Genomic DNA, 16232 nt, shown 5'->3' on the forward strand with positions numbered 1-16232 from the left:
ACAAAAGCTTACCTTTTTGCATCAGCGGTACTACAGTAGCCATATGCAATCAGCATTGGTAACTACAAAATGTATTGTTTTTGACTTTTAGCCAATGGGGATGTAGCTCAGTGGTAGAGCGCATGCTTCGCATGTATGAGGTCCCGGGTTCAATCCCCGGCATCTCCACTGATTTTGTCTTCAGTCATGACAAACACAATGTTAAAACAAGGTGATTTGTGAAAGATTTTCTATTAACATTAAATCAATACAAAAAAACGAGGTTTATACAAACAAGTAAGTGAGCAACAACAGCTCTACAATAAGAGACGTTCGTCATTGGCCACACGGAGCACTTGCTCAAATCTGATTGGATGTTAGAGGCCTTCTAGGCGTGGGAGTGTTCACGCACGCGAGTGTCAAACATTTATTTTTCGCCGGCCAAATAATTGTCAGCGGTGTGTGTGAGGGCTACTCGATCGAGACAACATGGATGAGCAGATAGTCTGAGTGAGCTCGAGTAAAAGTGGATCAGACAGAGCTGTGGAGACATCATTCATCAATTATGTAAGCACAACTCCGGGATTTCACCTGAAGACGAGACATTCTCACAGTGACAGATGGATCTAAAACTGTTCTACAGAGCAGTGATTTGACTGGAGACACCGGAGCCGATCAACCTGGTAAATATTCAACTTATTCTCTTTTTTTCCTGCATCACTTCCCTCCTCCTCCACATTCAGCACAGATTTTGCTCCAAAACACACAAACGCAGCCTCGCGCTGCGCGGTCGAAAGCCAGCCTGTCACAGTAACCTACTTCACCAGTGCCGCACCACCGCGAGCATCCAAGTTGCATTTTCTCCTCTCACCCTAACTTGATTGTGCCGGAGAAATGATTTCAGTAGACGTCACTCATCTGCATAGGGAGTAAAATGCAACCATCCTGCAAGGCTTTGCGCCCTGAAACGCTCTGTATCCTCTCCGTGCGATAAAGGGACCCACTAATTGCTGCATAACCGAAACTACAAACATGGAAGGTACGCTTTGCATGTAGTGTCATCCCAATATATATATTTATATCCACAGATAGGAGACACATCTGGGTTGCAAACTGTCCAAGATGGATGCAGCGCCGCTGTGCGCAGGGATGCACGGCGGAGCGGCAGCAGGGTATCTTTAAATGCCCGTCGCCCCACCGCTTTCATATATGCCACCGCGTTGTCAGTGTTATTTTTCCATCTTTGCAGGAGTAGGATGTTACTAGCATCCGCCGTAGTGGTATGGGAATGGCTGAACGAGCACGGACGCTGGCGGCCCTACAGCCCGGCTGTCTGTCATCACATCGAGGCAGTCATCCGGAGCGACCCGCGGTGTGGTAGTGTTGTCCTCGGCCAGGTGGACTCTCGCCTCTCGCCCTACATCATCGATTTGCATTCCATGCACCAGTTCCGACAAGACACAGGTGAGGAGCAAAGGGGGGGAGACACACGGCGGAGGGTGTAGCGGTGTAGCCGGGCCTGAGGTGGAGGCCTTTTCACTGCTCGTGTGTGTCTACTTTATCTATGCAAGCCTCGCTCATCATTCAGCTCTAGAAGTTACTACCTTTTATATGTCTTTATTTTAGATCCCCAAATCTTGTCTCCCATTAGGTGACATTTCACCTGTCTGATTACAAGAGAGATTAAAGGAGAGATGGTGTGTGTGTGTGTGTGTGTGTGTGTGTGTGTGTGTGTGATTTTTTTTAAAGGGGCTCTATGTAGTTTTGGGGAGGGAATTTTAATCAGATGTTTACGCCTGAACAAACTAAATAAACAAACTCTTAGTTTTCGTGACTGAATAAACTGAATGAACAAACTGACGTGAAGAACAACACAATTTCATACTGTTTTACTTTGTTTATGTTTGGCGGACCCGCCACCTTTCCAGCTTCAAACAGTGTTTGACCTTATTTTCCTCTGAGAACAGCTTGTTTATTCAGATAGATATTTCGGAGTTTGTATTGTTACCTCATTAATATTGTAAATAATAAAAATCTGAGTTTGGATTTCATCTCCAAAACTACATAGTGCCCCTTTTTTTAAAACATCAAACTAATACATGGAGTATATATGGACATTTAGAGGATCCTTCAGTTTTATTTTTTATTTTAAAGTCCTTAAATTGCAGAATAAGCCCAAAATAATTCTACCATGATAGCAATACACATGCCCTTTGCATTATTACCTTATTAATATTGTAAATAATAAAATTCTGAGTTTGAATTTCTGCCCCAAAACTACATAGTGCCCTTTTTAAAGGAGAGATTTTACGTGTCTGTGATTTTAAAAGGTGTCAGTGGTGAAATGAGTCATGGACCTGTGTGTTTGCATAGCAGCAGCTAAAATCTCCCAGCCACAGACTAGAAATAATCTGCAAACCTCAGCTTCAATACTGCTGTCCTTAATGGCAGAATAAGGACACAAGAAGTCATCTTTCACGAGTCAAAGCTCCGTAAAAGAGAGGCAAGGAGAGAAGCGCGAGACAAAGCAGGGAATTGTCAGTCGTCAGACTCCAACTTTGGCAGAGACCCCAACGTTTCCCTTCTTTCTCTCAACATTGGCTGACAAAAGCCTTTGTGCAGTTTGTTTTTCCAAACCCAGCAGAAGCTGAATTGGTGAGAGAGGCAAGGCAGGGTGCCCCAGTCTAAATAGGAGAAAGGGAGGAGGAGGAGGGGGGTTCAGAAGGGTGGGGAGGAATTTCAGGAGTCTGAGGTCATTGATAAAATGGGGTCGATGGGAGCAGATTTCATGAATGAACTCCTCTGTTGTCTTGTTAAATGTCTGTGTCACACATACTGTATGGCACAGATTCAAAAGAACTATTTTTGTTTGTTTCTCAGATGCCTCGTACTTCAGATGCTTAATTGCACTGTTCATTTGCACATTTAACTGAAGCCTAAACCGTTTAATGTACATGTGAAGTGACTTTTACTTTGTGAAGTCTTTGTGTGTTTCAGGATTAGATATGTGAGGGCTTTACAGTATGAAGACTCTGTAGAGTTTCTCTGGGCACCCTGGGAAAGCAAACACAGCCAGCTTTGGGTCGGATCAAGGCTGCCAGCCAATCAGAATTCAGCACACTATGTGCTGTTACCAGGGGAAACCTGTTTGCCCAAATTCTTAGCAAGCAAACACAGACATGTTGAATTTGTTAGGGTTGCAATCTACTCGTCGACGGCAAATAGTGCCACAGTCAGTCTCATACCTCCTATTGCATCTACTTCTCATCACCGAGCAGCATGATCGTAGCTGGAGTCGAGAAACAAAGATGCTCAAACTTTATTGCTACAGTAGAAATCTTTCAGATGTTTAGAAATATCCTGACATGGAAGAAGCCCAAACTCAAAATCTCTCTCCTCTCAAAATCTAATAATGTGCATGAATCTTTAGCACTGCGCTGACTCCTTAATCCCTGCCTCAGGTACCCTTCGACCGGTACGACGTAGCTTCTACGACCCCACCTCAGCGCCAGGCCAGGGCTGGTTGTGGGAGTGGGAGAACGACGCTGGAAGTTGGACGGCGTACGACACGGAGGTGGGCATCGCCATCCAGGCGGCACGCGATCGGCAGCAGCCCTGGCTGGACCTGGCGCCGCTGGGTTTCTGCTACCTCATTGACTTCGAAAGCATGACCCAAATCAATGGACAGACGCAGCGCTGCCGACGCATCCAGCGCCGCTCCGACCTGGCTTACCCGCTGGTGTCCGGGCCCCTGCCTAAATCCCACCACGCCTGGGGGCCCATGTCCATGCCCAGCCATGGAGGACTGCTCGGCGTGGATGTATCCGGAGTGGGCATGGGGATCAGGATGAGCAGCAGCGGGACAGGAAACGGGAGCGCGTACCCCAGTGGGGCGCTCCCTGCCTCGGCCATCACGTCCTTGGGACAGCCCTGCGCCTGTCAGCAGTGTATGTTGGTGCTCAGCGTCAAAGCGGGCGCCATGTCGACTGCTCACACTCTGGGTCGGAGGCCGCCACAGACCAAGCCACCTAGTCCCAAAATCAGCAGTCACCCTATCCCAGGAGGGTCGTACTCACTAACCCTCCCTCGGCCTCCTTCCCTGTCACGCTCATATTCCCCTCACAGGACGTCCATAGTTGGGGCGACAGGTGGCTTCAGTGTGGGTGGTATGGGTGGTCCAGGAGGTCTTGGTATCATCGGTGGTAGCGGCGTTGGCAGTTCCAGCCTCGGTTTCGGAGGAGGCTATGCCCACTCTCTTTCCCTCCTTGGCTCAGCTACCGCCGCCCTCTCCATCTCCTCCACCCGCCCCCCTCCGCCACCTCTCCCCCCTCCTCCACCACCTCCTCCTCCACCCTCCACCACGCTCTCACCACCCGCCATCTCCCCACCTCAACCCTCCACTTCGTCCTCCCTGTCTGCTTCCTGTTCCGCCCCTTCAGTGCCCGTTCCAGGCCCTCCTCTCATCTCCACGGCTGCCTCCACCTGCACGCCCTCGCCTTCTGCCCGCGTCCTGGGCCCAGTGTCTTCATCTGGTGCTGCTGCCTGCGCAGCCCCTCTGCCACCCCGGTCCAGCCTCGCAGGGCTTAGCCGACCTGCACTGCAGCGTATCGCCATGGCTCAGTCACGTGCCCTTATCGCCTCTGGGTGAGTAGACAACCACTGTAGGAGTGTGTGAGTTCACCCAAATATCACAAAACCTTTAAAGTGTATGTATTTCTAATAGACCATATTTAAAAAAGTATTACATCCCTTCAAAAAAGGAAGAAATCTAAATTGTTACGACTGAATTAGACAATTTGTAGCTTGTTGTCCTTTTAAACTTAAAGCAATAATCAATATTTTTAGTTGCAGTTTAACTCTGCTCTTAAAAGACTGTTTTAGTGACTTTCAGCACATTGTTTTGGTTTTCTGACCCACAACTTTACTGCTTTTGTTCAGTCTTACTACGCAATTTCATATCCAACCGCAGCACGCAGCTGTTTTCAGATCAAGTAGTTCTAAAAATCCATTGCGTTCTACTGAAATAAAGTTAGCTACTAGCTGGTGAACACAGTGGAGCATTTGAGGCCTTAAAGGTTTTGGAGGATGATATGATGATATGATTTGAAAACAAATAGGGGGCAGCATATCACCAGAGTAACCATTAACTGCAGCTTCTTTTAGCTCGTTAGCTCATTTAGCCATGCAGTTGCTGTCAAAACTGAGCTCGGAGCACCGGGTGAGTGTTGGTGTTTAGCTAGCACAGGAGCTTTGAGCCAGGCCGGAGGCTAGCTGGTTAGCATGCTAATTTAGATAGCGATCTCTGCAACAGAAAACACAGATGACATAATGTCAAAACTATTATTTCTTCAGATTCTGTTGATGTTTTTTGTTACATTTTGAATGTTTTCAATTAAAATTCTTACATATTGCACTTTTTTAACATGAAAATATTTTTCTCAGGACTTTTGCCACAGCCTGCCAACTATGACGGGTATAATAATCGAGTTTGAATGCCAGCTGATTCAGGATTTCTATTACAGTCAAACAGCATCTCCACAGACTACCTCCCTAATCAATACACTGTATATGAAACAAAATGAGACCAACTAAACAGGATATGCAAGGAAATCGATTGAGACAGGAATTCCTCATTTGTTTGGAGCCCTCATTACACAGTGTCTGACATGAGCGCTCATTAGCATTCACAAGCCTTTAATCTTTGAGACAAAGTCCATCAGGCTCATTCATTTCAATGGAAAAACAATGAAGAGCATTCACACCGAACGAGCCTCACAAGTGTTTCACATTCCAGACATTCGTCGTGTGACCACTTAATGATGAACCTGCTTCACATACACACACTCCTACACATAGTTTGTTTATAGTTTTCATGCGAACTCATTGGGCGCTCGAGGCATTAATAAATCAGAAAAGCCTGGAAAAACTTTGTGGTTGTGTGTGTGTGTGTGTGTGTGTAAGCACAGGGAAGCTTTGCTGATTAAAACCTCAAGCAGCATCACATCTGATACATGGGCTGTTAACAAAGAAAAGACGTGCCCACAGGTTTTACTCAGCAAACCCCATCTGGAATGTGTCTGTAACATCTGGGATGTCTCCATTGTTATGGAAAGCTTGATATTTTCATCACTCGTCTTCTTGTACTGGAGATTTCTCTTTTAGTTTGTGCACGATCTCGACATAAAAACATACAAAAAATAAGGGTTTTTGTTGGCTTTTGGACTTAGTATGTAGAGGGGTGCATTCTGCACATGGTGCTAATAACAGTGCTAACGGTGCAGCTAGTTGCTGTCACCAGCTATCTTGAGAGATGTTGATAGTAATAACTTTTAGGTTTAGTGTTATTGTTCTTACTATCCTTACTTACTGTTCTTACTTTAGCCTGAAAAGTGTTAGCAGAACATTAGCAAGCTAACATTAAAGGTGCAATATGTAAATTCACTAACAGTAGCTGCCCTTAGCTAGTTAGCTCAGTTAGCCGTGCAGCTAGTAGTTCTGACTCGGAGCTCTGATGCTAGGGGAGTGCTAGTGTTTACACTGCTGGCTCGGGAGCTTTTGATCAGGATGGAGCTAGCTGGTTAGCAAGCTAACTTCAGTAGATATTTGAGCATTATATATGTCAATACACAGACATCATAATGTCAAAACTGCTTTTTGTTCACATTATGTTGATTATTTTTAGTTAAAGTTGCAATATGTTCAATTTTAAGTTAAAAAAGTGCCGAAAATTATCAACACAATGTAAACTAATAACTGTGCTTACATTATAATGTCTCTTTATTGTGTTGCAGAGATACCTACTGAGGTAAGCATGCTAACCAGCTAGCCACTGTCCGTCTCAGTCCAAAGCCTCTGGGCTAGTGGCGTAAACACCAACAGCCTCCCTGTCCTTGGAGCTCCCAGTCCGGACTGCTAGCTGCAGGGCTTACTGAGCTATCTAGCTAAAGGCAACTAGCTAGCACAGTTGACAGCATCTAGTGGTTACTCTGGTGTTGCTGCCCCCTGTTGTTTTGAGGATGAATTCAACAGGTGGCCAATTCAAACATAATGGCCTTCTAAATTTTGAATGTTTTCAATCAAAACTCCTGCATGTTGCCCCTTTTAAAGCCCCTCTCCACTCAAAACTATGTTTTACTTATTAGTATCAACTGGATGTTTCAACAAAATTTTTTTTGTTTTGTTTCAACCACGTGTGAAGGGAGTATTTGACAACCTCTCACCGATGAGCTGAGAGATAATGAGAAAAACAGAAGAGGTTTAGATAAATATATGCGAGTCAATCAACACCCAAAGACTTAGTGTGCGACTGTGTTGCCTTTTGGTGTCAGCATTAGTGAATGTTGATGAAAGAAGGAAGTCACAGTATCCGGTTGTCACAGCCAGAGGGCGCTGGTTAGCAGGATGTCTGTGGTCAGGCTCACGGACGTTTCAGAGAAGACTTCTGTGTTCATACTCTCTGTTCTGCAGCTGGGTGTGTTTGTGACATTGTTGTGAGCGCGGCGTCTAGATTTCATCATGTTCCAATTATAGCTGTTCTTTTAATAACATTGGCCTCACAGTCATTTTGTCTCACTGAACGAGATGTTACTGGGTCGCTCTAGATTTCTTTTGTTATGCAGTTATTTCAAGTATGGCACGCAAGAGATTCTGCAATTCATGTGCATCCTGCATTATTCAAACACGCGCAGTCGCTTTGTGTTTGATTGCAGGCCTGCATGGACTTGGCTGCTTGTACTGTGATTAAACCGCCACATGTTGAGGATAATTTGCCAACCCAACATTGCCCCAACAGAGCACCCCGGCTTTCTGAATCCTCGCATTAGCAATCCAGCTAAGCCTCAGATTTATACCAAATACCACAGGCTTAATATTCCTGCTTCGGTAATCTCTGTATTTTGTGTCAGGTGAGCTGTGTGTCTGACCCATTCTTTCAACATATCAGGTGAGAGCACCTGCTGCTGCAGTAAAACAACCAACGTCACAGGCTAACAAGAGCCTCTCTGATCCCGTCAGTGTGGGATTCCCTCTGCTGCTCGCCCTTCTTTTCTCCTACTGTCTCCTCTTAATGCTCCTGCTGTCATCATCGTATTGCTTAATCCTTAAATTCATAACTGGCGCCACAGGAGGACTGGGGCAGTGAAGGGAAACACCCCTATAGTATATTTTTATCATTGAAATCCGTACAAGTACATGTAGCTTGTATATAATACGCCTCTCATTTATATACTTAATAATTTAAAGAAAACAATAATCAGGAAAACAGTTCGATTATTGGCCTTTTGAAACACTGCCTTCATCAGTTGACATAATGTTATAAGTGGTCTGTTAATTCTGCTGGTCCTGCACTTCTCACTTGCAGTGTTGCCAGATTGGTTTGATGTTTTCCAGACTAATAATTGCACAAAATATGCCTAGATTTAAAAAACAAAAACAAAAACTGTCAATAATAAACAATATAAATGAATTCATAAACAAAAGCAACAGACAAAAAAAAGTTTAAGTGCTTACGAGTACGCTAGAACACGCAAAGTAATGTAATTAAAATCCCGTAAAAGCCCATTTCACGTCACACAATGCAGCTCAAAACCACCCACTGCTCACTCGGTGTGACTGATATTTAATTAACATTTAGTCAATTTCAGTTACGTTTTTACAAAAACTGCAAAATTAGTGCAAAAATAACCAAACTGTGCTTGTTTGTTTGAGTAAAATCAAAGCAAAAACTGACTCAAAGTTCATCAAACCAATACAAAGTGCAGCCACCGCTCGGCTCCATTTTAAGGCCATTTTATGCCACTGATATAATAGTAAAGTAATGGCACAACAATGCACCCTTTCTAAGAGCAATGACCTTTTAACTCTCTAATTCTTAATATTTAAACAATAATATGAAATAACATTAGCATTCTGAAAAGACAATCACCAGAATTACACCGTTTTATTATCATTCTAAGTGTAAGTTAAGTGTCTTTAAAAAAAAAAAGATTGGTGAGTTGATTGTTCATGTTTGCTATCGTCACACTGCTGAGAGAGTTCACCCGCAGTGAAATGGAGCAGATGGTTTCCAAAACAGGGGTCACAGATTAACACAGTGACGAGTGGCCTTCGGTCCACACACCTGTCGCGGTCCTTTCTCTTCTCACTGCAGCCACTTTGATTCCTACAAGTGTGTCGCCGCAGCAAAACCTGCTGTGCACTTCACCGTTTGTGCCTGATCAGACTTTTTTCCTCCTACTTCAAGGGTTTATGTTTCAATCAGACATGATTTCAGGTGTGAGCTTGTACCTGCTAAGTGTGAATGAATGCGTGTGTGCTGCCATATGCTGCAACTTGTGCTCTCCCATCATCCAGAGGTCCAGATGGAAGCTGCTCTAATACCGCTCAGATTAGCCGGGATCAAAGAAACGTGACGAGCTGGCACTCCTGTTTTTTCCCACCCTTTCTCTCCCGTCTCCCACCTCCTTCTTCTTAATCTCATTCATCATATTGCTTGTGTGGTCCTGTTTGACACGGGTTGGATCCAGTCAGGCAGCACGTGCTGCTACTTTCTGAATCGCGTAAGGCACTTACACATGAAGGTGACACGGCAGATCGGACACTAGTTGGCAAATAAAGAGATAGTAACAGATAGATGGTAACAGAGTACAGTGTAAGCAGATTTTCAGGTACAGGAACAGTACAGTACACTCTTGACTGTGAGTTTATATGTGTCACTGTGCCATTGTTTAAATGCACCCAGAGAATCTCCCAACTCGTGAAAACACAGGGCAGAAATGAGCCCAAAAAAGATCAGACTTTCTGTGTACGATTACTGTCAATTCAATGTAATGTTGAGTAAGTTTTCCAAAAAAAGAATCCATACTCTTTGAGATATTTCTTCAGATATTTCATTTATAGCAATGTTCAGTGAATTGATTCACGACTAACAGGCATGAACCAAAGACCAACATCTGACATCACCCACCCAGTGCTTTTGGATTTTATCTGGATAAACACAAGTCATAAAGAGCACCCTGCTACTCACCACGATATATGGTGACGTATATAAATATATACAGTATATAAAAGCAGTTTGTGCTCCATAATATATGAAAAATACTCAGACAAAGAGAGATGTCTGAAGCGTAAATATTTCAAACAGCGTAAAAAAATACATAAATAAAATGCCTAATTAAAACGAAATGAACGGTGATTAAATAACAGTCAACACTGTAGGTGGAGAAAGACAGTAAATTGACTTCTGGTGAAATATAAACATTAGTGCAGTTTTTTTTTAGATTTTAGTTTTTGCATTTCACAAATCAAGAGACAAGATTTGTAATGTAAGAATACAGCAACAATAAGACAAAAAGATAGAAGAATGACAAAAAAAACATTAACATTAAAAAGGTAAATGAAACAAACACTTAAGTATCATTAAGAATATTTAGTTAATTAAACTTTATTTTTTATTGTAAAGTTGCAGCATTATAATGCTTCGTAAATGTTTGATAAATACTGTGTAGTTCATCTATAAACATTATAAAGTTGCAACTGATGTTTATAAACCTTTACAACTGCTTGATGAATAGTTAATAAAGCATGTCATTGCCTCGCATTAATGCTTGTTGGTAGCTATACATAAAAATGTATGTTGTGACTTCTTTTAAAAGTTGTCATCAAGGGGCACTTCCTTAAATCTGAAGGGACTGCAGGTGCACACACGACATTTACAGTCAAAGTGATCATCATAGGAGTTCAGAGGATGAAATAAATGGATAGCTTTGATTGGTGTAACGCAACAAAGTGTTAAAATCATCCTTTCCAAACCCGAGTTTTCGGATTATGATCTTTACCTTGGGATATAGTCATGTGTGCCCCATTCTGTCAACCTTATGGCAGCCTGGCAGCGTGACATGGTCACTGACAGGTAATCCCTCCTGTGACGAATCTCTGGCCTACAACCAGAGTTTAGTCAACAGATGGGAGCAGGTGGATTAGCTCTATAAAAGAGGGACTGAGACGTGACACCTGCACATAAACAGACGAAGAGGGAGACACACTGACATACTACTGTACAGCGGAGCTACAAGTGGGAATTATTGCTGGAATATCTTGAGTTGTCTCTGGTCTTTGGTGCTTTCAAGCAGGAAAAATGACGATTATTAAAACTGGCAGACCGTAAGTACACACCTCTGACTGTTGTAGTGACTGGCTTTTATTATTCATTATTATTTAATTAGGGCATGTGTATTGCTGTCATGTTAGAAATACTTTGGGCTCCTTCGGCACAATTATGGATTTTAGAATTAAAAGTAAAACAAAAAGTTCCTCTAAATGTCTATATATATATATAGTCCATATATTTAGTTTGACCTCCCCATTTTAAAGGGGCACTATGTAGTTTTGGAGGAGAAATACAAACTCAGAATTTAAATATTTACAATATTAATGAGGTCATAATACAAACTCATAAATATTTATGTTTTCTGTAACTGAATCAACAAGCTGTTCTCAGAGGAAAATAAGGTCACCAGGACACTGTTTGAAGCTAGAAAGGTGGCAGGGTCCGCCAAATATAAACAAGTTGTGTTGTCCTTTTAAGGTCAGTTTGTTTTATTCAGCCATGAAAACAAAGAATTTGTTTATTTAGTTTGTTAAACTAAAATCAGTCAGTGAAGATCTTTCTTTTTTGGGTGGTGCACCTTTAAGACCAAGTATCTTAATACGTCTTGAAAAAGAGTTGGTGCAACAATTTCTGATCTTATATTTATATACACTGTACTAAATAACTTATTTCAGAAGTGTCAAGTGTCTTCTGCTGCCATACGCATCCTAATCTTAAGCCTTACATAGCAGGAAGTCCTGTCTGGCAATTATAGGACCTGATGTCAAGTCGTGACGAGCAACGTCTGTTGTTGATTCCCCTCATGACTCGGCAAAAGCTCCTTAACCTGCTAACATGCTGTGAAATAGACACCAGCATATGCTGCGGCCGGCTGTGTGTGAGGTTTACAGGTGACTCATCAGATCAGGACTGAGGTGACCTGTAGATTAATGTTTGTTTGTTTTCCTTGTGTTTCAGAGTGCCAACCGTTCCAGTGAAGAACCTGAATGGATCGAGCCCTGTGCACCCTGCACTGGCAGGTAAATATATCGACACATCCAGTACTTTCTTTCTTCGATAAATAAGATTCAGCTTTGAAGAGGCATCCTGCTTGTTAAAGTTAGTTGTACCTCACAGCTCTTTAAATAAACTTACTTGACACTGATTTACAAGTATGGTTAATAGATAATTCCCTGGATAGAGAGCTCATCAGGCAATGACTAAACCTCAAATACATTGTCTCACATCCCCCCTCTGCTGGCTGTTTCCAGGCATCACAGGCATCCTGATGAGCGCAGCAGGTCTTCCTGTCTGCCTGACCCGCCCTCCCAAGCTGGTGCTTCATCCTCCACCTGTCAGCAAGAGTGACATCAAGCCTGTGCCCGGCCTGGGCCACTGCTGTCGCAAGACCACAAAGAAGCAAGCTCGTAAAGGTAGGTTTGATGATGCTAAAGTAGGTTAGTTATAGTATCTATCACATGGATTTTGGTCATAAACAGATCGTCATACTTTGTGTTTCCATCGTGTAGGCAAAACCCCTGAGGAGGTGGTGAAGAGGTACCTTCAGAAGGTCCGCAATCCCCCAGAGGAGGTGAGTTGTCCTTGGTTTTTATTGACAAGTTTGGCTAACCCTAACCCTGGGTCTGCAATATACAGGAAAACATTGCAAGCAAACATGAAGAAAGAGACATGTTCAAAACAGTCTGTATCAGAATGCATAATTCATAAATCGCACTCCCATCTCAGGACTGCACCATCTGCATGGAGGCCCTGGCTGGACCATCAGGCTACAAAGGCCCCGGTGTTGGTGGCATCTCCCGGGCTGAGTCGGTTGGCCGCCTGGCACAGTGTGGTCACCAGTACCACCTCCAGTGCCTCGTTGCCATGTACAACAATGGCAACAAGGACGGCAGCCTGCAGTGTCCTACCTGCAAGACCATCTACGGAGTCAAGACTGGCAACCAGCCCCCGGGCAAGATGGAGTACCACGTCATCCCCCACTCGCTACCCGGCCACCCTGACTGCAAAACCATCCGTATCATTTATAACATCCCTCCTGGCATCCAGGTAAAGTCTGACCCATGTTTGCTTCTAAATATGGACACAGGAAATGTTTACAGATGACATTATGAACTTTGCTCTTGCTCTTCAGGGCCCAGAGCACCCAAATCCAGGCAAACCCTTCACTGCCCGCGGGTTCCCCAGACACTGCTACCTCCCTGACAGCGAGAAGGGACGCAAGGTAAACGACAATTCCTCTCTTTATGTCGAATATCATGTATGGTTTCAAGCTTGCGTAACCAGATTTTTCCCTCTTCGTCCAGGTTCTGAGGCTTCTCCTGGTAGCGTGGGACCGCCGACTCATTTTCTCCGTGGGTACATCCAGCACCACCGGTGAGTCAGATACGGTCATCTGGAACGAGGTGCACCACAAGACGGAGTTCGGCTCCAACCTGACGGGCCACGGTTACCCGGACCCCGGCCACTTGGACAACGTCCTCGAGGAGCTGAAAGCTCAGGGCATCACCGAGGAGGAGTGTCTACCCAGAGACTGAACAGAGACATTCAAGAAACGGTGGAGTCTGTAAACACACAATCCCGGCAGAGGATCCAGACAAATTATTTTCAAAATCTGATCAAATGAACAGAAAGGACATTTCCCACCAGAGATGGAAAAAATCTTCTCAAAACAAAACTCTTCACAGGAATGTTACAGAAAGTGTTTCAGCAGAATTTGCTGAGAATAAAATGTCCTGTCTGACTGCATGAGTCAGTTCCGATATGGGGGGGGAATCGTTTTATCCTCCTGATGCAGTAACAGTGTCAAGATCGCAGATGTTACTCAGCGAGACATTTGAGACCACTGTGCACATACAAGTCAGTGTTAGATTAAAAAAAAAAAAAAAAAAAGTTTATACTGTGAGACTTCATATCAAGAATGTAACTAAGTGAATTTTGCTGAATTGATAAAGTGTTTACCACTACTACTGCTGCTGCTATGTGGAACTGAAAGGAGGTTAAACTGAAGACAGTAAGTGGGGTCGGTGTGTTTTTATGAGGTGTTAGTCCACAAGCAGAAGAAACTTTTCACTGCAGATAAATATTTCAAGTGTATAACTGGATATCTGAGCATGAATATTTGCTGACCTCTAGTGGTACTTTTCCAGAACTACATTCCTTTTTAGGTTTGATTTTTATGATTAAATTGTATTGTTGTATATTATGAATACTTGATATATTATACAATATTGTTTCCATTCTATCATGTTTTTATATTTTAATTTTACATTTTGTTTTATATGCTGTGTTTCTTTGCATTGGTTTTCGGGTGTGGCGTGACAGACTGAGATGTTGGGGTGAAGTGAAGATAAGCTGCTGGTGTACCGGAGTTTGCCTGACATTTTATACATGTCATTTACCAGCCCCTTTCTTTAAAAAAAATCATTTTCAGTAATTTGTATTTGATAGTTTCACAAACTGACATTCCTTAATTGTTCTGCCCTCAGAGCATGGGTGCATTTAATGATAGCTTTCTATGTCTTCTTGTATCTGCGTTAATGTTAAGGACTGATAGAGGAAAAGCTACTATGGATTACACCATTCCCCCCAGGAGGAGTAAAGTCCTCAAAAAGCTAGGATTGGACCTCCTGCCTGAGCTCAGATTTGCACAGAGCTTTCTACTTACTATCAAAATGATCCGGACAGCTTGTATCTACTGTATTTTTGTGTAGGACACATACACACACACACATATACACCCACACACACACACACACCAGCCTCAAATGCTCTAATCACACTACAAAATGTGGTCATCAGTTGTTTTTCATCATGTTTTCGCCATGAGCAGGTGCAAAAGACTATCTCTTGTTGTGGATCCAGCTTTGGCCAAAGTGGTCCAGTTAGTTTGCATTCGGTCTATTGTGGACCAGTTTATTATGAGGTACGTTAGATGAGATTCACAACAGTGTGTGCTGACATACTAATGTAGGCCAACATTAAAAGCATTTATACTTTATGATACTTTATGTATGCACTGTACTGTATGTATGTGTTTTATGTGCACAAATTTGCATTAAACGTTTTTCTAAGGTTCAAAGAGAAAACAGAAGTTTACTCCTTCATTTTATGTTTGGGTAATTGTGTAATGTTTATTTAAGTCCATAAATGTGAACGTTTTTATTACAGTTAAGAGGGACTGTGTAATTTCTTATTAAACGGCAGACACTGTGGACGCAATATATAACAATGGTAGGTGCTAAAACATTGTGTAACGGTGGCACAAGACGAAAAGAGAAGTAAAGTGAACCATGATTTATTATTAAGACCTGGGTATGGTCCAGGGAGATTTGATGATATTCCCCATAGCCATTATAAAACAGACGCCTGTAAAACTGTCGACAGGACACCTGAAACTGCAAACAAGATCGCTTATGACTCTCTCACTATGAATTTTTGATATTGTTTGTTTTGTTTTATATTAGTAAAACTTTCCTAAAGCTGTGGATAGCAATTTAAAAAACTGTGAGATCATCACAATGTAAAGCTGGGAGTTAAGCAAAAGCTATAAACTCTCTCTTGGCGTATACACCAGGTGAGCAATTCTCACTGGACTGAATAGGCACCATGCTTGCAGTGGCATGTAGTTTGATTATAAATCTATGAAGTGCACAAACTAAATCCCTTTTCTTATGCTGATCATTCCAGACCAAGTAACAATATAGTCGCACCTCTCCTATATTCCAAGGGTCCTATGTTCCCAAGCTCTTATGTTACCAAGGTGTTGTGTTCTCAAGGTCTTCAGGCCCTGGGAACATAGGGCCCTGATAAACCAGGAATGTAAGATAACACATGTAGAACTGGGGGAACTTTTCATGTTTTCATAAATGTCATATAAATCTGGAAACATAGGACCCAGGGAACATAGAAATGACTCCATAGCAACATACAACAAAGCATGTAACTGCAGTTTATGGAGTAGGTTTGATTCACATCACATTTCTCCTCGACTGTTTTGGTCGTGGTTGCATCATTAGTCTGTTTTTGAAGATTTCCTTCATCTTTGACTGACTTTTCCAAGGACCATGAAATAACCCCATAAAAGTTTAAAACCCACAAATTCTGGCGCTGCAGTTGCATCATCATCATCTCTATGGGTTTTTTTTTA

The 16232-nt window shown here is 42.8% G+C and overlaps 1 protein-coding gene across 3 annotated transcripts; it reads left to right on the plus strand.

The window, feature by feature from the left end:
• Nucleotides 1-411: 411 nt before the first annotated feature.
• On the plus strand, nt 412-15165 carry dtx4a (deltex 4, E3 ubiquitin ligase a). 3 transcript variants are annotated; one of them, XM_084345081.1, is made up of 9 exons: nt 412-662; nt 1229-1443; nt 3441-4623; nt 12044-12105; nt 12337-12498; nt 12595-12656; nt 12812-13132; nt 13218-13307; nt 13390-15165. In XM_084345081.1, exons 2-9 carry the CDS (start codon nt 1236-1238, stop codon nt 13618-13620), a joined length of 2319 nt encoding a protein of 772 aa, XP_084201207.1. In that variant the 5' UTR covers nt 412-662; nt 1229-1235; the 3' UTR covers nt 13621-15165. The 3 variants fall into 3 exon arrangements, with proteins under 3 accessions (XP_084201207.1, XP_084201206.1, XP_084201208.1); XM_084345080.1 differs by lacking the exon at nt 412-662 and adding an exon at nt 897-1018; XM_084345082.1 differs by lacking the exon at nt 412-662 and having other exon boundaries at nt 1101-1443.
• The last annotated feature ends 1067 nt before the right edge of the window (nt 15166-16232 follow it).

The sequence above is a fragment of the Pagrus pagrus genome, assembly GCF_965226575.1.
Source record: "Pagrus pagrus genome assembly, chromosome: 22".
In the NCBI taxonomy this organism is placed as follows: Eukaryota; Metazoa; Chordata; class Actinopteri; order Spariformes; family Sparidae; genus Pagrus; species Pagrus pagrus.